The 22,172-nt window shown below is 43.8% G+C and overlaps 1 protein-coding gene across 5 annotated transcripts in view; it reads right to left on the bottom strand.

Moving 5' to 3' along the window:
• Positions 1-966: 966 nt before the first annotated feature.
• The window catches only part of VEGFA (vascular endothelial growth factor A), a 31,755-nt gene continuing 10,549 nt past the window's right edge, over positions 967-22,172 (bottom strand). Inside the window, exons 3-8 of one of the 5 annotated variants that reach the window (XM_083606263.1) lie at positions 15,465-15,661; positions 12,641-12,717; positions 11,304-11,342; positions 8,196-8,267; positions 6,894-7,025; positions 967-4,817 (exon numbers count right to left, since the gene is read on the bottom strand). In XM_083606263.1, the coding sequence (XP_083462389.1) occupies positions 4,796-4,817; positions 6,894-7,025; positions 8,196-8,267; positions 11,304-11,342; positions 12,641-12,717; positions 15,465-15,661 (539 nt within the window). In that variant the 3' untranslated portion in view covers positions 967-4,795. The remainder of the gene's footprint in view (positions 4,818-6,893; positions 7,026-8,195; positions 8,268-11,303; positions 11,343-12,640; positions 12,718-15,464; positions 15,662-22,172) is intronic. The other 4 variants (XM_083606264.1, XM_083606265.1, XM_083606266.1 and 1 more) reach the window with 4 other exon arrangements.

Below are 22,172 nucleotides of genomic sequence, written 5' to 3'. Positions count from 1 at the left end.
GGTGTGGATATGTACTTCAGGAAATCACTAGGGTATTGATAAACTTAGTTGCGAATGCCATCAAAAGACTGGCATCTGTGACATAGGTTCATATGAAAGAACCTTCAATAATGCCCACCACAACTAGCTTGCACAGATAAACAGCAGTCGTATGAAAATGCTAGGTTGTTAGATCTTGCAGCAACCTCTGTGTTCATTAGAGCCTTCTGAGTGGACATCTTACTTTCTGATTGAACTGTTTGCTAGTACAGTGGTACCTCGGTTTTCGAATGTAATCACTTCCAGTAGACCATTAAGATTTCTGAAACATTCAAAAACCGAGGAGCAAAGGGCCGTCTGCAAATTCAATAGAGAAAATTGGGGGGGGGGGACTCAACGAAAGCTATTTGACTTCCAAGGTGCGGTCGAAAACGGAAGCATTTAATTCCAGGTTTTCGGCATTTGAAAACCAAAACGTTCGACTACCGAGATGTTCGAAAACCGAGGTACCACTGTATATAGGAATATTTGGATATCTTAACAGCACAAGTAGGGAGCATTGAAAGCATACAGTGGTACCTCGGGTTAAGTACTTAATTCATTCCGGAGGTCCATTCTTAACCTGAAGCAACCACTTTAGCTAATGGGGCCTCCTGCTGCTGCCGCGCCGCTGGAGCACAATTTCTGTTCTCATACTGAAGCAAAATTCTTAACCCAAGGTACTATTTCTGGGTTAGCGGAGTCTGTAACCTGAAGCCTATGTAACCTGAAGCGTCTGTAACCCGAGGTACCACTGTATTGGTATTCTGCCCATAGATCAAAGAGGGCTGTTTTGTGGCCTTAGGTCACTACATAAGACAATGCACTTTCACAGCTATACAAGCCCTTCCCCCCGTGACCCCCTCCCCACAGCCAATTAGCAAAATCAGTTCAAAAAACACCAGCAGGAAAAAAAGATGCAAAAGAAGTTTGGGAAAATAAACCAAGTGAGAATTAAATTCTTTATTACAAAAAAAGCCATAGATGGTGGTTTTTTTAAAGATATATTTGTTATTTTTTTGTCTAAAAATAAATATTTCATATGGAATCTTGAGATTAGCCAGTGTGGCAAATGTATTCTTTTCTTGCCACATTACAGATAAACAGTAGCACCAATAAATAAAATGATAGTAAATTTTTCTATATTTCTGGGGCGCAGGAGCGGGTTACATATATAAAAATCGTAGTGTCTATTTATTCCGAATCACACATATACATAAACATATATATATATATATATACACACACACATACATATAACCAAATATATATATAATATGTAGATGTATAACCCTTGCCTCAAAAGGAATGTGTAGGGGGAGGGTGTTAAGAGATATTAATTAAATAACTGATCATGCTACTGACTCTGTCAACAACTGGGGAGAGATTGGATGGAGCAGAAGAGTTAAAAATTTATACATAACAGTACAAAAAAAGAGGTACGGCTTATAAATAGTAAAATTAAATATTAACAAAGAATACTGAAAAATACCTAGTTTAAATTATTATTTTTAATTTCTAATTTTTAAAAAGGGATATTAAACAAGTATATAGAACAATGTTTGTCACCTTGCACAGCATGAATATATACATTTCAGCTCTGTGCGTGTGTGTGCACGCACAAGCACACACACACCCCTGCACGCACACACACGCACGCACACTCACACATACACCACACTTGCTATTGGGTAGAAGGGAATTTCATAGTGGTTAATCATCAAACTTGCAACAAGTTGATTTTTTGCTTGTCTGGAAACAGACAGGCATTTGGCAGCATTCTCACACAGACCAAATGTAACTTGATTTTTTTAAAACCCAAACTTCTGAAACTGAGCACCAGGCGTACACCCCACTCCAGTGAAGGCAATTGGAAGCAAGCTTCCATACACATACACACACACACACACACACACACACACACACACAGTTCTAGACCTCTGCATTCACAGCCACCCACCACTGAATTAGGAAACAGGTCTGCAATGCGAAATGGATGGCCAGCGCTAAGTGCTGAATCTCTTGGGGGTGGGGTGGAGAATCCAGAACCTACAGCTACCCCAACGCAAGGGAAGAAGTTTGGATTCATTCCGCCCACTCACCAAGCCAATCAGAGCTGGCCTTACTACCTTTTGAGCAGCCAGGCAGCCACGGGTCCATGCATGCAGCATCACTCAGGTGCGCGCACACACACATACACACTGAATGCTAACATATTTTACATAAATTAAATAGGAATAGGTTTTCAAAGGCAGCAATGCTGCTTCAAATCTCAAAGAGTCTGCGCCACATGCACCTGCTTAGAAGGCAGCAGAAGCTGCCCACAACGTCACAGGTGCTGGGTTCAATCCAACTGGGGGAGGGGGGCAAACGGAAGCACTGCCCTTCCAGGATCAATCCAAGTGCAGGAGCACCAGTAAATTTCATCTAGAGCTAATGAGTGAGGGGGGGAAGGCTACCAGTGGATTGTATCCATGTTGCGCTTGCCAAGTCATCAATATGGCCCTATTATCATCAGCACTCATTTGCTGGCTAAGGCCAGGGTATATTTGGGCAAGTCAACAAACTTCAGATATTTAAAGTACATTGCTGCCAGCTCCTTTCCAGATCAGAATGTTTACTTAATACCTAGTGGTTTGGTGTGCTTTGGTGTTTATAGTGTTTTATCTTGCAAAGGCACTGAGCATTATAGCCTGATTTCACAAGAGCACTTAGGCATCCGTTACTCAAAATTTGTGCATTATATCTAGGTGACTAGCCCAAGCTTCTGTGTTGTAATGCAGTCCCCATACCAGTGTTACAATGGAACTCTTGCCAGTTTTAGGAGTTGCAAAGCTTTTTTCTACTTTCCCAAGGGTTGTGCACACATGGTCCCGCACATCGCAGGCAATGCATGTTTATAGTGGCTGTTGACTGGGCCTGATTTTACAAACACACACACACACACACACCTTTAATTCAACAGCCTTCCTCAACCTAGCTGAGTTAGTTGTAACCCCAAAAAAACTTAGTTGTAGTAAAAACAACAGTAACCACTGGAAAGCACCAGGTTGGGAAAGCTGTGCTAAAGGGGGTTAAACGAAACTGCCAACATCTAGAGAGCCTGAATATATTAGCCACTCTAGGGTGCTACCAACTTTAATCAGGTTCCACATAAGAATGTTCCGAACCTTGTAGTGCAGAAGCATGATGAATGGGGTCAATTTGAGGCTATCTTTGTCACATCAAGCCAAGTCAGACAAGTGTTTTCTGAACAATTCAACACTGAAAATTCAAGATTCTACATGGCACATTGCTCAAGGTTATTGGGGAAGGAAAATTTAAGATGGGCACCCCCAAAGTCCAGATGAGAGTTTACTTCAGGCAAATAAACTCATTATGAATTATCCAACGTTTGGTGGCGAATGCTTCATAAGTCTCTTGTTAAATAAGTTTCTGTTGCAACGGAACACGTTTTCAAATAAACAAGACCGTGTATTGGTAGGATAGGCAACATTACGCCACCAGTATGATGGTGGACAGAAATAAAGTTACAAAACTCCAGCATAGCACAAGATGTCTTGGCACATTCATGTTACAACAGATTGAGAATATTAATGAATTCACAAAACGAGAAGTAATCTCTCATCGGATACTGCCCAGCAGGCTGTAAATGCCACTTTCCAATTTTGAACCTGTATATTTGTGTGCATATACTCCCCACACAGACACACACTCACCCCCCGCCCCAATCTATTGTACATATATACTTCAGATTAATATCCCTTTCCAGAGATGTTCCATAAGCATCTTCAATGGCAGCTCTGTGCATAAGGATGGCAGACAGCACTGCTCAACTGCCTGGCTATATATTCTTGCTTCCATGTACTGCCAAGCCCCTATATCCTTGATTTAAGTAGCAAAGAGAGGTTGCAAGATTGTAGATCCCAGCAACGCCTGCTCAAGTTGACAAGCACCAGCCACTGACAAGCACCGTTAAGGCCAGAACATAGATCCAGGGCAAAGTTCCTGCAGCAAAGTCAATTCGACAACATACACCAGTGTCCCATCAAAACAGGCAGGTTGCAAGACAAGTTGGGGCAGATCGTTTTGGAGAGGAGGGAGAGGGAAGTTGACCGAATCCTCAGACCTAGTGGCTAGAGTCACTTCCTTGACCTTTTGACCCATAATATTCCAAGGCCCCATCTTTGGAATCCCCTGCCACCTCCTCTCTGGTGCCAATGTCTCTCCATACAAGACAGGGCCTGGGGAACTGAGCTTGGTGGAGCAGCATGCTTAACAGAGTCAGCAAGAGTATGAAGATTACACTGAGCGCTTTTGGCTGAAGTCCAGTCATCGTTTCTTTCTTACGCCCCAAGTAGCCCACTTGTGTCCACAGCAGTTGAATATATCCAGTGAAGACACCAATAATGTTAGCAATGTTTTTTTTCTCTCTTAAAACTCAGAATATATATGTATATCTATATTTACAAACATATATATTTTTATTCATGTGAAACGGGAGTCCCAAAACATACCACTCCAGTCTCCCTGGCTCTATTATTTAGCAGCATGAGAAGGAAAGTCTCTATAGAAAACCAGTTCAAAACCAAAAGGTGAATCTTGTGAGGGTCCTTGGGGAATGTTCCTTCCGGAGTCCATCGTCCGTACTCAAAAGTGCTGTGCTCTACTGATCCTTCATTTTAGTGTTCATTTGGATTAGTGTTTTTTGACCAGGCGAGATATCAGGCTCCAGAAACCAAGGCTCTCTTCCCCCACTCCTTTTCTTCTCTGCTGCTCACCGTCTCGGTTTTTCACATCTGTTGAAGAGAGTGGGTGGGGAGAAGAGGTTATGGTTAACTGAAGTAACTTAGGTGTGGGATTCTCTGAGGTGATGAAGGCTGTGGTATGGGAAGAGGAGAACTACAGAGCTACTAAATGAACAGCCAGTCCCATTGTTTCCCCACATAAATCCATACAAAGCAGGTGAGGTGGGTGACTTGAAATTTGTCTTAAAGAGCAATTTTTTTAAAAAAAATTAAAAAACACCACTGCGTTTCCATGTGTTTCCTGCTCCCAAATAATGACAGAAAATTACTTTCCTCTCCAAACTGTCATACCTCCTTGCACGTCGCAACTCACACAAATTATCCCCTCCCAATCTATATTGTTTTGTTTTTTTTTATGTGGAGGTGCAGCCAAACAAAGCCGTGAGTGTCTCACGCAGGCAAAAGGGAAACAAAAAATATATATTGTTTGTCATTCCACTCTTTGCCAAGAGACAGTGGTTAGTGCCTGAACACAGCAGCAACAGTTTGTGGCAGAAGCAGGAAGAAGATGAATTTGCTGTGCCCTTTTAAGGTCCAGATTTCATAACTCAGTAGGAATGAAAGTTCATCTGAAGCAGCTTTCCACACGCACACAGATATGAGGTTGCCAGCCCCAACGAGTACAGCCTCTCCTCCCACCCGATGCACTGACAAGACACTCTGAAAATCAGCATTCCACCCTGGCACAGGGGAGAACCTAACCATGGGGTGAATAATTTCCAAATCCTAGAGCATTTTTATTCCTCCTTTGAGAAACCTTCTGAGCCTTAAGCTTCTAGCAAGGATGGTTTTCCAAAGCTGCTCTTTGGAAAGTTTGAGGAAAAACTATAAAGGTCAAGGGCAAGAAGATGCCTGGTTTCTCTCCAGGGACTACTTCTACAGGGTGAACTGTAACCCAAGAAGAGCTGGCTCCCTTCTTTCTGCAGCAAAAGGCATCCACACTCAGGTTACAACCCCTCACAAGATTCCCCTGCATAGAGAGCAGTGTGTCTCAAACTCCTCCACTAGCAGAGAATGGAGCTTCCTGGCCAATCATATCAAAAAGCCCAACGGTATCCAGCTCAATATCTGCAAGCACACATGGTCGACTGCGGATACTGTAGGTCAGTCTTCACCAATCTAGTGTCTTCCAGATGTTTCTGACTACAGCTGCAACTCTACAGAGTCCCAGCAAGTCCAAAGCATCTGCAGGGCACCAAATGGACAAAGCTACTGTAGAACCACATGTGCTATTCTCAGAGAACTAAATGGACTCCTGCCCTTCTAGCCTTGGCTGCAGGGGACCCTTTCTATTGAGGCAGAAATGCACATTTCCCAAACGTAAAAACAGGATGTATGAAACCTCTTGGTGGCAGGAAGCTCTGGCATCTTTGTGAAGGGTTGGGTGGTATTTGTGGTTACAAAGTGGATACAGAGATGATGACATCTTGTATGCACTCAGTCAGACTTTGAGGTGGTGCATATCATTGGCTTGTGGCATTGCTTCTCTGCCTATTCTAGTCCACGCAAGTCACTCTTCCAATTACACCACAGATGGAAGGACTCAGTCCTAAGGTGGACTACTGCTGCAAGCCTTAATAAAGATTTTAAAGAGCTTGTCTAGTTACACTTCAGTTCTCCTTGCAGCCCTGTGTCTGGAGCAAAAGGGACTTCTATTATGATCCAATAGCCTATATCCTATTATACAAGCATTTGCATCAAAGGCACCGAGCCCTTTCCCCTGGTTTCCAGCAGCATGAAATGAGCCATCTTGCTAGCCAAAGAGCACGTTCTATCTTAACACCACCCTGTCTTGTCGTCATTCCAGCCCAGCCCTACCATAACACAGAAAGCTTGTGACATGAGACTCATAATAGCCCTATCCTTTTCCCTATTCATGTCAAGCAGGGAAAAGGAGGGATCATAGAACATTGGCAGCAGAAGCCAGCAGGAAGCAAACTTTCTCTCTCTTGCTCTTTCTCAACTTGAGAGTGTTTGTGTGTTTGTGTGAGCTGCACGCACATGTGTGTGTGTGTGCCCATATGTTTGTGGGTATTTTCTCTCTCTTTCATTCTTCAGGACACAAACCTGCAAGTGCGCTCGTTTAACTCAAGCTGCCTCGACTTGCAACGTGAGTCTGTGAATTTGCAGGAACATTTACAGGTCTGGGGATCTTGTTTGAACAAGTGCTTTCTCCTTTCTGAGCAAGGTTCACAGTGACTGCAAAAAGGCAAAAGGAAAGAGGTCTAAGCTACAGCGCTTTAGCGGGAAGAAATTTACACATGCAACACCCTAAACATTGAAGCAACCCCTGCCCCCAACCCCCACTCGCTCAGCACTGCTCATTCAGAACACTGCTGGCTGGCAGACAGTCCCAAAGGCGTTCCAACACTTACTTGCAACAGCTTAAAGAGAAAGAAACCGGCTCTCTGCAGCTGCACAATTCACAAATCCTGCATTAGTCCAATTGGCCAAGGTAAAAATGGCGAGAGCCTCCTCATGTTAACAGAGGTCCCCAAAACAAGAGTGAAAACATGTTAAATACCCAGTGGCAGCTCCTCCTACAAAGAAAGTCTTGCTAATGTCAACTGGGGCAACAGCTATACCAAAAGGTGGAGAGGAGAGGAGACAGTCTCCTAGATTCAGCTGCTTTGTGCGTGGGGGCCTAATAATAATAATAATAATAATAATAATAATAATAATAATAATAATAATTTCCCCCTTAGGGATTGAATCAAAATAGCTCATTTTCAAATCCCTTTCCTGCTCCAGAACTGCCACCAGATTATTAGCAATGCAGGATTCTGTGAATTGAAGAGAGAGAGTAAAAGAGGAACCACCAATATCCAGAAGAGAGAGAGAGAGAGAGAGAGAGAGCGCTCCTCATATGTTTCCCAGAGTCCTCTAGCTCCTCACTGGTTAGTGTTACCATCAGATCACACACACAGACATAAACATGCATGAATGGCAAGCACCAAGCCCTTGTTGCCAGCCTCATTAACAATGACAGCCTTAAAGGGAAAGCTGAAATTAAGGGAAGCGAGGAGATGGGAAATCACACAGGGGGGATTGCAGGGTGCAGCAACAGTGAAGCAAATAAGCCTGCCTGTCCCTTCATGTTGTTGTGCCTTCAGAAGAGAAAGAGTAATCCCAAGCAAGAAGAAGAATCGCTCCTCCTTTTATGCCTCTGCGTCAGACGTGCCAAAGCTGCTACGCTACCACCACCAGTGAGGCCACCCCAGCTCTCCACGAAGGAGTGATTTGGAGAAGGGGGTGGGGAATTGTCTCTATGTTGTAATTAGGTGTATCGCAAGCAGGTGTTTTGATTTGAGGGGTGATGGGAAGAAATGGGGAAGGGGCAGAGTCTACAAGCACATGATGCAAACGTACAAGTTTTGTGGTTTATACCGGCCTCTCTTGCGCTTTCTCTTTTGACCCTTCCCCTTTCCTCGCTTTGATTTTCTGGAAGAAAAACAAAACAAAAAAAAAGCAGAAAGAAAGAAAAGAGAAGGAAGGAGGAAGAGAAGAAGCGGGAAGGAAACAGGGAGGGAGGACAGGAAATGGGGGAGGAACTGCCCTGTGGGCTTGGGCGAACAGGAAGCCCAGGAAGAGGAGAAGGCTGGAAAGCCTTTGGCTCAAGGTTTCTTTTTTGCCACCTCTTACTCTAGCCCCCTTCACACCACCAGCACAACCCCTGTCAGGGCTACGGAGCTGAACCATGGCAGACCCAACAATGTCTCAGCATGCAACCCTGCCACTGGCCCAAGAGATGGGAGGAGCTACTTCTCCCCACTTGGCGGAGGGGCTTGCTGAAAGAGGCCTGGAAACTGCCTGTGCCCAAATGAAATGCATTGTTCACCATCAGCTGGTAAGAGACAGCGCAGGCAGGCATCCTTGATAAAGCATTTGCGCCTTGCCCAGCATATGTCTGGATTATTCTGACACACAGAACTTCTGACCTCAGAAATCCAGTTTGAAGAACTCCAGTAAAATTATAAGGGTGGAATTCAAAGTAGCACTAAAGAGATCATCCATCTTTGCCCCTGTTCTGTGGGTTGATTTGGGGGGCACAGAAGGAGGGAAGCCCCATTACACTAGCTGGACTTCTTGTGTTGGCTCCCGCTAGCACAACTATTTAGTTGAACTCAGCCCTAAGTGGTGCTCAAAAGTAGGCAGGCGGCAAATGGAACTGCTGACTAAAATCTCAACCTCAGTCCCTTTGGCCTTACTCTGGAGACCATGAACTCTGGGTCCATTTGAACCCAGCATGCTGTTGCACAGCTATGAGTGTCTTGTTGCAACTGACAGCAAAGCAGCCAGTTCTGCTATCCCTTTGCTGCTGGGGTCATCCACAAAGACTGAAGCAATAACTGGTGCTGGCAGGTGAACAACGATGCAAGAAGAGGAGTCCTAACCCAAAGAACCAGCTGCTGAACTTCTCTTGCCTCTCAATCCCTGCTGGGAACAAAGACCTGCCAAACAGCCTATTTCTAAATGATGAGATGGTGAAGTAAAGCCTCAACCTAGCTAGCGCTCTTTGGGTTATGGCACAGTCCTGCCAGAGAATTTGGAGCCACCTTCCTGTAGCTAAGACTGATAACCTGCTAATATGGGAACTCAAGTCTTATTCCAATATGGGAAGCTGCCTTATAGCAAGCCAGACCACTCAGTATTTATTATGCTGACTAGCAATGGCTTTCCCAACCCTACCTGGAGATGCCCAAGACTGAACTTCAAACCCTTTGGGTACAAAGCTTATGCTTCACTGCCGAGTATGTTGATAATGTGAATTGATCAAGATTGGCAGGAATGCTCAGCTCCAACCCCATGACCCAGAATCTGGGGAACCCTGATTCCCTGTGTTAGCAGCAGATCAAGGGAGAGGTGCACACAGAAAGAAGCAAGAGCATTTTGAGAGGGTTCCTACATCTCGCTCCCAAGTTCTACCTCCTTCCCTCCCACAGGCAAGTCCACATCAATGGGATGGGAAGAAGAGGCGGGCTGTGGGGGTAACTGGCTGCATCTTTCCTGAGACTTGTTCAAGCCTGTTGGTTGGCACCAGTTTCTCTTTTCCTTACTACAGGCAGAGCAAGCACCCCCAGATCGCAGCTAGAGCTACAAACAAGACAGAGGGAGTGGTGCCTGCTTGAGGAAAACCTTTCCACAATGCTTGACTTCGTGAAGGACACACTCCCCAGGAGGAAAGCAAAACCAACAGCATCAAGCGCAAGAGGAATTTCAGCTTAACTCAAAGCAGAGTGCCCCCATGTTCTGCGAAATTTGCAAAGTGAAGCAAGCCACCTGAAGTTCAGCCAAAGGTGAGGAGTGGAAGTTTCAGCAGAAGGTGAGAGGACTTTGGCTACACGAGCATTTTCTCTCCATCGCAGCAGCACACCCTGATCTCTTTCAGCCACTCCATTGAACAAGATATTCCAGAAAGAACAAGCCAAGCTGTGAGTGCTTTGCTGGGCTCTCCCCTCTTGATGGTTCCGTGAAACGAATCCCAAGGAGAAGATTAGAACATGGTAATGGCAACATAGCTGGCCATTAAGAGTCTCTTTCTTCCTTTCTCTCTCTGTTTCTGCCTAGCTGCCATACCAAACCAGAGACTGTCCACTGTCCTACTCATGCCCTCATAATGCATGTGTAATTTACTTATTTTTTAAGCCAGGAGTGGGAGGAGAAAACATTACATTTGCCCTTGTTCGGTATGGTCTGGGAGATGGGTAGAGAGGGATTTTTTCCCCCAATCAACACTGCCGCATTAGTCCACACAAAGCTGAAAGCAGATTGCCGTTCACATTATAACATCAGCTAGTCCCTTTCCCACAAGGCAGCCCATCCAATGTCAAGAAGGTTCACATGTCAAGAGAGTTCATTTTATTTTATTCTACCCATTGTGATCAATATGCGAAGTTCATTCGCATGTCTGTCACCTGACCGCCCATACCCCGAACAGGCGTCTACTTTCAGCTTTTCCCCCTATAACTGGCAGAACTCCCCTTCTCTGAGAGAGACAGCAAAGCTCACATGCATAGCCTTGGTGTTAGGAATCTATGCAAGCGGCTATGAATAAGTCAGCAAGTTTTCACCCAAGCAGCAAGAGAGAGGCAATGATTTCCAGTGTCCACAACAACAACTGCTCATGGAAGGAAACTTTAACCTAGAATCCATTCCCAAAGGGAAGGAGGGAGGGGGAGATTCTGTTGCTTCATTGTTGTTCTTTACCAATTTTGTCCTTGCTATTCTTTACAAATTTCTATGAGTAAGCCGTTTCAGTATGTTATCAGGCAGGAAAGAAGCAACAGTCATCAAAGCTAGGTGTGTGTATGTGTTATCTGCCTACAAGGAATGGATTCAGGGTGCAGCCCTTATGATGGCAATTTTGTTTGTTTGTTAAATCAGTTATTGTTTCCCATGATTGGAAGGAAAGGAGGGAGGGAGGGTGGGAAATTACCAACACCAAAAGAGAAAAAGAACTTAAGCCAAGTTACTTACTTTTCTTGTCTAGGTTTCACTTCTTTCTTTGGTCTCTCTCTGTGTGGAAAGACAAGAGAAGAGATATCAGGAGGGAACCAAGAATATATACACAGGTATCACACCCCCGCTTTCGCCATGTTAAACCCCCTCTCCCCAAAAAAATTATTACAAGGGTGCCCTTTCTATCTTTCAGCATTTTGCTTGTGTTATATGTTGTGTGCGAATTTGTTTTTATTCACACTTCTGTAAGCCATCCTGGAATCTCTCAATCAAGGGCCATTAACAAACATTTTAAATAAGTTATCGCAGCCAGATGCAAAATAATTCCTGGCCATGACGCTAAGATGTTTCACAGCTAGCTATTGGCATCTAATGGAGTCTCATGCTGTGTGCAGGTATTTTGCCTGAACATGTGATGCTCAAAAGCAAGAGATGGAGGCAGGGGTGAGCATACAAGCTCCTTCCCCCCCAGCTTCCCTAGGCACACGGGCTTCCCTTTAGATTGGGAGTGGGGGGCCACTTTCTGCCCAAGGGCCTGATCCTAACCTGGCTAGCCTTCTTCCGGGGGCTGCAATACAACAGTGGGCAGGAGCAGAGGCAGAAGGGAGTAGGGCTGGTTTCAAAACATATCTTACATACTTTTATATACTGTTGTATATAAAATATTTCAAAAATATGTAAAAATGAATGCAAAATACGTAAAATGCTAAGCCCAGCCCTAGGAAGACTGTGGAAAATGGCGAGGAAGGTCAATATAATTGTCAAATGCCATCACATGGCTGGGGTTTGCTAGAAATGACTATTCAGAGAGGCCTGGCAGGCCTCCTTAGGCCGTGCTTCAGAGGTCACAGAGAGCTGCTTCTGACCTTAATGGAAGCTTCTGAAGAGGGTTTCGCAAGTGTGCTCCATTGAATGCACTTAGAAACCTCCCCACAAGTGGGAGACACAGCTTAGTAGGGTTCCTGGTTGTGGGAAGTTTCTAACCATGTTTGATTGAACATACCTATAAACCCTTTCCAGGTGTTTACAACTAGTTGAGTGAAGATCTAAAGGGAAGCCAACGCGGCAAGAGATGTTGGAGGTGGGAGTTTAACTAGGTGTCCCTGCCCCAACTTTGCTAGCACTATGCATTCACGGCTTCAGTCTGCACCATCCTGTGAACATACCTAATTGGTGGCGAGCAACCTACAACTATTATATTAATAACATAATACCTCTATTGAAATATTCTCCTTCAAACAATCATCAAACAGAGGCCCCTCCATACTAAGGCTGTGGATCTTTTTTGTCTTTTCTTTTTTTAAGATGCAACTGTAAAGCAGTCAGTTCAATTCCAAGAAGGTATCCACTCTCACCTGCATTCACATTCTCTGTGCTGCTGGAAGCTCATCCGGCTTAAGTGCTGGCCTTGAAAGTGTTTAATTCTCAGGATCTGAAATGAAAGGAGGGCAAAGAAAGAAGGTAGAGGCTGAGTCTCATTCACCAATCACAACCTCTCAAAACAAAGAGGCAAACAGCACTATGGCAAAACAAAATTAAGAGAGGCTGCAATCCTATACCCGCCTAACCTGAGAGCAAGCCCCACTGAACTCAGTAGGACTTACTCCTGAGTAGGCATGTATAGACTTGCTTTCTAAAGCAGTAAAGAAATATAAAACTGTGTAAATCCTGCTCCGGATGACCAGCACAAGAACCCTCAATCAGCAGTTTGTTAAAAGAGCAAGTCTATACATATTTTTCGATCGTCTTCCTCTTACTTCAATTTTAGCTACCAAGCAACCTACTTGCCCACAAAAATGACATGCTTCTTCACAGGTGGGGCAAAGGACCATTTCTGGAGGCATATTGGTGGATTGGCTGGATTCAGGAAGACACAATGAAACATGACTCAGGAGACTTTTGGCAGCCACAATGATTTCAAATGTCTGTAGAGCACACAGGATGATGAAACTTGAAGTGCAGGTTGCTACTGAGTGTGTGTGCATTTGCAATACTAAGGAAAGAGAGATGTGTGCAGGAGCAAACCACACATGCAGGGCTCATTCCATCAGCCAACTCTATCGGGCCTCTTCTCTCACTTGTCAACTGGAAGCAGCCATTCCAGCCTTAGCAGAAGAAACAGGAAGCAGGGCTCAATCCATCAGCTCTGCTGAATGGACCCCTCCTGCCCCTGAACTGTTTCCATTCCAGCTGGTCACTAAAATAACTATTCAGCTTTTAAGAACTGGCATCTGAGTTTGCTTTTCCTCCTCTCCCCTCCCTTTTCCTTTTGTGTTAGATCTTTAAGATTTCACACCTGCAGGCAAGGACTGTCTTGTCTGAACTGCCTGCATGCAAGAGACTTTTGGGTGGAGAGCAGGGTACTAATGCTATAAATACTGAGGCTCCCTATTTCTGCAGACACTAAACTGTGTCTCAAAGACAGGCTTGCTAGTGTTGTCTGTTTAGTGAACAGCAGGTTTAGGTGATAAACCCTTCAGCTTGGGGGCATGTTCCTCTGCCTTGTGCAACAGCACGCAAGGGTGGCACCGCCGAAATGATAACTGGCAGGAATGCAAGCTTAACTCAGTACTTCACTAAGGTCATTAGTAGAACTGGTTTCCTTGGAATCCACATTGCCACTTGTGGTCTTGGGTCTGTATACCAAAAAACCACCACGGCATTTACGCCCTCTGTTTGGGTGAGGCCAGGTCTAGAATGGCAGGTTGACATCTGTAAATGGTAACTGGGGGGCATCAGCAGTCGTTTTCTTAGGCACGGATGCGGATGCAGATGAGGATTCAAGACATTTTTGCAAAGCTGAGAGGAATAGACAGGAAGCAAGTTCTGGCAGAGGCGTATTGGCTGTGCTCTGTGTGGAAAGCGTGCATCCTCACAGTATGCTTTGGCCTTAGCTATTCTTTCCAACCATTTCCCTTCAGGATGACTAAATTCAAAGTAAAAGAGAGAGGAAGCTCTTCCATTTGTCTCTGCATTGTTGTTCTTCCTACCCCTGCAGTGCCTTTGCAACTAACAAGTCAGAACTCTAGCTTGGCCAGTGGACCCTGACCTGGCCAACTTTTGATGAAGAAAGTTCACAGCTCCTTTTGTATGCCACAGTCTGCTGCACTGGGAGATGGGGTTGGAAGATACAGAAGCCAAAACAAGAATTAAGCAGAAGCCAGAGTGAAGAGGGGCCAATGGACCTGAGGGGAGCCCTGTCTACACATAGATCCTCAGTTTGTAGCTAACGGGTTCCCTCCAGATATTGCTGGACTCCAGCGCCCACCAGTCCCAGCCAGCATGGTCGATGGTCAGAGATGGTGGGAGTTATAGGCCAAGAGGATCTCAAGGTGCAGAGGCTCCCCATCCCCAGCTTTTCTATGAGACTTAATGGGGACAAAAAACAACAAGCTCATCTAGTGCAAGGGGTAGTGTGTAAGCTAGATTGGAGTGGGCAACATATTCAGTCAGGGAGTAGATGGATTCTCCCCATTCAAGCTGCTCAAAAAATCATGGACACTCCAGCTGGGCAGCCCAGTAGCTGAGTGAAGGGCAACAATTCACATGCTGCTTCTAGACCAGCTAGCTATTTCTCAAATTATTATTATTATTATTATTATTATTATTATTATTATTATTACTACTACTACTACTACTTATTGAATTTATATACTGCCCTATACCCAGAGGTCTTAGGGCAGTTCACATAAAAAGGTCACAGTATATAAAATAAAAATAAAAGCAATAGCCCAGTAATACACACACACACACCAAAAATAGAGCCACATTTCTCACTTAGCTGCTTGGTACCCTTCCCTCGAGAGGAGAGGAGAGGTCTCTGTAATGCTACAGAAATCACTAGGTCAGTTCCCCATTTTCTGATGCAAGGAGTCTCTTGTGCTCCTTTTGACTTCACCAGCACTCCCTAGCAAGTAAAATCGCTCAAGGAAGGATTGCCACCCAGCACGCAAAAAGCAGAGAAAGAGTAAGAATAATAAAGAATCCTTCTACTCCAGTCCTTTGACAGCATCAGTAGATGGAGGAGGCTGATAGATGTGGTTCAAGAGCTACCAGCTGACCATTCCTGATTTAGATAAACCACCCACGGTCCTGTGTGAGTTACACTGAAGGAAACAAGCAATGTCACCTCCCTCTTTGCTCTGTCCCCCACCTCCAGTTCCTTAGCTAGAGCCTCACCTCCATGGTGACATTGTACGTCGATGTGGGTACGCACTCCAGCGCCTCGTCATTACAGCACCCTGCACACCTCATCAGGGGCACACAGGATGGCTTGAAAATGTATTCCACCTCGTCAGGGTATTCTTGGAAAATATCCACCATGGTCTCAATTGTCCTGCAGGCACTGCGCTCAAAGACCACCAGAAATGAGATAACTACAAAAAAAACAAGAGTTGGGGGAGGGAGAGAAATTAGGAATTAAGAACATCTCTATTTTGCACTGTGATCGTTCGTAAGCTGTTTCAAGGCAATGTAGGAAACAGGGCTGTGGGTGTGCGGATTAATGGCTCTGCACTCAGTGCTCTTTCTGCCTAGATACCTTTCCCATTATCTCATGGGCTCACTGAAACATGCTGTCAATAAATGCATTAGTTCAGTTAAAAAGCACTTAAACCCAAGGAGATACAGAGTAGAACAGGGGTTGTAGAAAAGCAAGATAGGGCCAAATCACTGGCAGGTTCAGCATTTGCCTGTTTGAATTTTAATGAGCTAGATATTCTGAACGCATTTGCAAGGCAGAAACTAAAGCGAATTGTGAGCCTCCGAAATCAGAGCAGTTCTCACAGAGGACCATGGCAGACCTTATTAGAGCAGCACTCCCCTGAAGCTAGTGGAAGTGGAATGAGGAGTTTGACGCACTCTGCTCAGAAACCAGTTTACCAAACCCAGATAACTCAACCCAATAGCTCACCATATGAAAAACAAAAAAGCCACTACAAGTCCTAGACATTGTGCATTTCAAGGCCTCTCTTAAAAATTGGCATTTTTCACAGAATAAAAGGCAGCTGTTGGGGAGAACCAGACATCATCTCCTAAGGAAGCACTTTTGCGGTGGGGATATTTTCCTGGCACTCATCACATAATGTTTCATCACAAGAAAAATGTGCTTTTTCCTTCAACTACAGTATTAAGCTCATTGCGATTGGCATAGAATCTGGAACAGCAGCTATGGAGGTTCTAGAGTCACCTACTGGATACCTGTCTATCACTCAGGTAAACCCTTACGGCAAAGTAAAGGAAGGAATGACCTGACATTTTTCAAGCCTTTCAGAAAATGTTCAGGTTACTTTTTTCGGAGCTGTGCTCTCACTCCTTCCTCATTTCAGCACTGGAGTGTTTGTGTCCCAGGATGTTCCTCCACCCCACCCCACCTGGCAAAGAGCAAAGAAGCTACCAGCACCGTCCAACAAGGCTGCTTCCATACATTACAACGAGACAGGGTGTATATTGGTATGGCATTAGCAAAAGTAATGCACTTTTCCTCCCCCCCCCCTTCTTCCTATTGCTTGTGTTTCACGCTCTATACTTTGTGTGCTTGCAGGAAGAATCCTATATGACTTCCAGTATTGGGGAAAGGCCTTAGCCTGGGTCCAGCCCATCATCACCATAAGCTTTAATAATGTATTTCATTATCCAGATCGGCTATTAGACTTGTGTCACCATTTTTTATGAATATAAAAGGAAGTGTTGCATTCCAACAGTACTGAAGACATGAACAGGGCCACAAATATGTAGATAGTAGAACGGAAAAGGTGCAATGGGCTGAGGTGCACCCATTTCAGCTGCAGATTTTCCATGCTATACAAACATAGGAAGCTGCCTTCTCGATTTCAAGTAGTTATACATTGCTTTACGTCGGGAAAGAGCACAACGCTGTTTTACAAAAAAAAAAGGGAGCAAAGGTATGTGCAAGAAATTTAAATTATAATTTTTATACTATTAGCCCATTGGTCAATCTAGCTAAGTATTGTTTACACTGACCAGCAGTCCAGGGCTTCGGTTAAGGGGTTTTCCCAGCCCTACCCAGACAGAACTGGGGACCTTCTGCATGCAAAGCAGATGTTCCACTACTGAGCTGCAGCCCTTCCCCAAAGACCTTGTGCATATGCCAAGAGAGAAAAACTTAACCAATTTCCACACACACCAATTTCCCAATGTTCCCAAGTGCACAGCAGAGCTCGGACTTGGGGAGGAAAGGCTGCAGAACAACACATGCAAGCGTGCAAAGTCCTCGTCCCAAGATTGTGCTGCATACTTCCAAATACACTGCCAGCAGCATGGGATTGTTCCTTCTTCCTCCAGCGTGCAACTGTTTTTTAAAACAAGCTGTTAGCAGGGCTCAGTTCACAGACACAGCAGATAGCATCTGACCCGAGCTTTCTTGCCTTCAGATCATACGCCTGTGCCGTATGCAGAGTCCCTGCAGTAGTGAGGTTGATAACCCGGTGTGATAACAAGCACAAACTGCTTGCATCATGGAAAAAAAAGGGACTCTGGTAAGCGTTTCTGAAGAGCCCTGAACCTGTGACAAACCTGCATAAAGGTTGTTCCATCGAAGCAGTGGAGGTGCAGGGAGGGAGGGAGGGAAGAAAGGAATGTACAGAAGCTGCCAGGCTTTGAGCTCAGGGCTTCTCAATTAATTGTCAAAAGTTAATTCTCGGTCATGTGGAGCTGACAGTGCCACAGTGCTGCTGGCAGCAGGTATAACTAAGGAGGAGGCTCCGCCTGGGATTTCTATGGGCTGCCCTGCCTAAGTGCCTATTAAAGAGGCAGTTGCTCAGGAAGCAAAAATGCAGAGTACTGCCTGGCAGCGCTCATGGAGGAAACGCAAGCCCCTTCATTGCTTTCGCCTCCCCCCTCCTCTGCCCAGTCCAAAGTCTGGAATCAGCCTCTCATATCCTTTCTTGCCTGGTATGGGGCCACCTCCTTCTCCTTCCCCTTCAGAGTGACCTTAACCTTAAAATACAGCTATCTATAAACTGGAGAATTAAACAATTCAGCGCCTGGGAAACTTGCAGGCATGCAGCCAGACACGTAACCACATTGCTGATTATTCACACCTTTCCTAGCATGAGGCAGCAAGGAACCCATTGGGGTAAAAATAATTTTTCTGCTCAGTATCCATCTGCGTACAGTGGACTCTCCGGATACGGACTTAATTCGTTCCAGGGGTCTGTACGTACTTTGAAAAGTCCGCATCTATATGACCGCTAAGAACCTAAACTTATTTAAAGATAACTATGAGAAATGTTGGTCAGAAGTGAAAAAGAATCTTGAAATATGGTCAAATTTGAAGTTCTCCTTGTTTGGTCGAATTGCTGTTATAAAGTTGAATGTATTGCCAAGAATGTTATTTTTATTTCAATCATTGCAAATTTTGGACAAAATGGATTGTTTCAAGAAGTGGCAGAGAGATATTTCTAGATTTGTCTGGCAGGGCAAGAAGCCTAGAATAAAATTTAAAATATTAACTGATGCAAAGGATAGAGGTGGATTTGCCCTGCCAGACCTTAAACTTTACTATGAATCAGCAGCATTTTGCTGGTTGAAAGAATGGCTGCTTCTTGAGAACACAGACCTTTTGGATTTAGAAGGTTTTAATAATGTTTTTGGGTGGCATGCATATTTGTGGTATGACAAGGTTAAAGCACATAAAGCATTTAAAAACCATATTGTCAGAAGAGCACTGTTCAATGTCTGGACAAGATATAAAGACTTACTTGAAAATAAAACACCAAGGTGGTTATCACTGATGGAAGCGAAGGCTCAGAAAAAGCTCAATATGGAGGCCAAATGGCCAAAATATTGGGAGATTTTGGAACAGGAGGGTGACAAACTGAAACTGCAGAGTTTTGAGAAACTAAAAGATAAAGTGCGAGATTGGCTTCATTATTATCAAATAAGGGAGGTTTATAACTTGGACAAAAAAATTGGCTTCCAGGTGGAAAAATCAAAATTAGAAACAGAACTGTTAGATCCCAAAACTAAGACATTATCAAGAATGTATAACTTGTTGTTGAAATGGAATACTCAGGATGAAACGGTTAAATCTGCTATGATAAAATGGGCACAAGATGTTGGACATAACATAATGTTTGCTGACTGGGAACAGTTGTGGACCACAGGTATGAAATTCACGGCATGTAATGCCTTAGGAGAGAATATTATGAAAATGATATACAGGTGGTACATGACACCAGTCAAGCTTGCTAAAATATACCATTTGCCCGATAATAAGTGTTGGAAGTGTAAAGAAAACGAAGGTACATTCTTTCACCTTTGGTGGACGTGCCCAAAGATTAAGGCTTTCTGGGAAATGATCTATAATGAAATGAAAAAGGTATTTAAATATACCTTCCTGAAGAAACCAGAGGCCTTTCTCCTGGGCATGGTCGGCCAATTGGTGCCAAAGAAGGACAGAACTTTCTTTATGTATGCAACAACAGCAGCAAGAATACTTATCGCAAAGTATTGGAAGACACAAGATCTACCCACCTTGAAAGAATGGCAGATGAAAGTGAAAGACTATATGGAATTGGCGGAAATGACTGGCAGAATCTGAGACCAGGGAGAAGAGTTGGTGGAAGAAGATTGGAAGAAATTTAAAGACTATTTGCAGAAACATTGTAAAATTAATGAATGTTAAAATGATGTAGGATTGAAATGAGATGGCTTTAGTAATAAAGTTAAAAGAATATCTAAAAAAGGATTGATAATTAGATGGAAATATAAAGTAATAATATGTTAAGATATATAATTAAGATACAAACGAAGTGGGTAAGGATTTGCTGAATTAACTATGTGAATTGGAATACAAAAAAGGGAGGTGTGAGGAGGTCAGGAAACAAGTAATTGAAATATAAGATGTGAAAAGATTGATTTGTTTTTAATTCTGTTTTTTTCTTATTTTTTCATGTATTTTGTATTTTTCTTGGTATTTTTGTATTTTTTTCTCTTTTTCTTTTTCTTTTTTATTCTGTAATTCTTTATTGTCTGTAAAATTTCAATAAATATCTTTTAAAAAAAATAAATGAAAAGTCCGCATCTAGAGGCACCGCTTCTGCGCACACGCACAGTGTAATAGAGTGCTTCTGCGCATGTGCGTGTGGCAAAACCCGGAAGTATAGACTTCCAGGTTTGCCATGTTCGCAACCCGAAAGTTATATTACCCGAAGGTAATGTAACCTGAGAGTCCACTGTAAAATATATATATATATATATATATATATATATATATATATATATACACACACACACACACACACACACACACACACACACACATATATATATGTATATGTATGTACACACACACACACCAGTGCTAAGCAGCTATGGGCACAGAGACAGAGCATCTCAAGATCCCTTCCATCCATGCTGCAAAAACACAAAACCCAGCAGGTGTGGGGTTTTTTTTACAGAGTATGCAAAGTGGCAGCAATTAAGTGTGTTGATTTATCCACTGTTCTTACATGAGCAACCTCTTCACCCCCGGTCACATCAAAATTCATCAAAATCTGGAGGGCTGCACCTAATTATACAGGACAAAATGTGCAACTGAACATGCAATCTGCATATCACTCAAAGAAATATGCCAGGTGCCCAAATATAATCGATAGGCATCATGCTCTCCTTTTTTTATTCTGACATTTTCACCTTTAAATGGAAGGGGGTGAAGAGAGGGGTTGCCTAGCCTCTAAGAATCTTGGAATCTCAACAGACAGCCACATCTACAGCACAAGAAGCAGAAATGTAAACCAGCTAGGAGCTTCCAAAGAAAGTGGCCTGACAGTTTCCGTTGCCTACAATGAGTTACACATTAAGATGAGGAATAAGAAAGGGAAACTGTGTGAATATAAAGAATTTTGAGAATTAGTGCTACTAAATCATAAGATGTCAATCCCAGATGGCAGAATCAGGCAGCTCTGTGGAGAAAGTGATGCACAACTGGAAGGAGAGAGCATGTGTTGTAGAGTCCCTCATTTGTGGCTACACATACAGTTGTGGTGCTTTATAGATAGTGCATTATGATAAATTTCATTATTAATATAGCGGTGAATCTGCAGGTGAGCTTTAAATGCAGTTGCCTGAATCTAGCTCAGTGACTGTACCACATCTGCCCACCACTTATATTCATCTGTGACAATCATGACAATGCATAGTGATAAAACACACTGTCACAAGAAATTTCCTATAGAAGCTGCCACTTTAACTGGCTGCTTCTTGAGCATCTGAACACGAGAGGCATGTTCCACAGTCTTTAAACAGCATTTGAAATGTAATTAGGATAAACCTACAAAACCAGGAGCCTGCTTTTGACAGCAAAGCTAACTTGGCTGGACAGTTTCAGGACATAGCATTCTGTAGAACTGATATCAGGCCTAAAGCTAAAGGATGAAGGAACCCAAACAATTGCTTTGTGATAGAATAGCATCAACGATGAACCACAGCTTGAGCCTCTGCTGCCATTGATATACCTGCAGCTCAACATAAAGGGCTATACAATCTAAAGAGCAATCACAGCAGCCAGAGGTTTCCCTTATATACATACTACAGGGAGGAAGCATTTCCCCTGAAAGCAAACATGGTTTTTTGGATTCTCTCTGTGCTGGTCCACGTATTTCAGAGGGATATAAATTCTAAATTCTACCTCCACTGTCAGAGGTAATACGTCTCCGGAATCACAGGCGGGAAAGTGGGTCCTGTTTGCTGATTTCCCACGGGCATCTGGTTGGGAGTAGACAAGATGGGCCATGGGCCTGATCTAGCAGGCTCTTCTTATGTCTGCATGTTCTTATGAGGTCTGATCTGGCCCTGTGTGTAGAGCTGCCCCTGTCTCTGTCACCCACACAGGGACAACTCAGGGCCTGCACACATACAATCCTA

This window comes from Podarcis filfolensis (genome assembly GCF_964270895.1).
Source record: "Podarcis filfolensis genome assembly, chromosome: 3".
Taxonomy (NCBI): Eukaryota; Metazoa; Chordata; class Lepidosauria; order Squamata; family Lacertidae; genus Podarcis; species Podarcis filfolensis.
The sequence above is the reverse complement of the archived record's forward strand: the minus strand, read 5'-3'. Positions and strand labels throughout refer to the sequence as shown.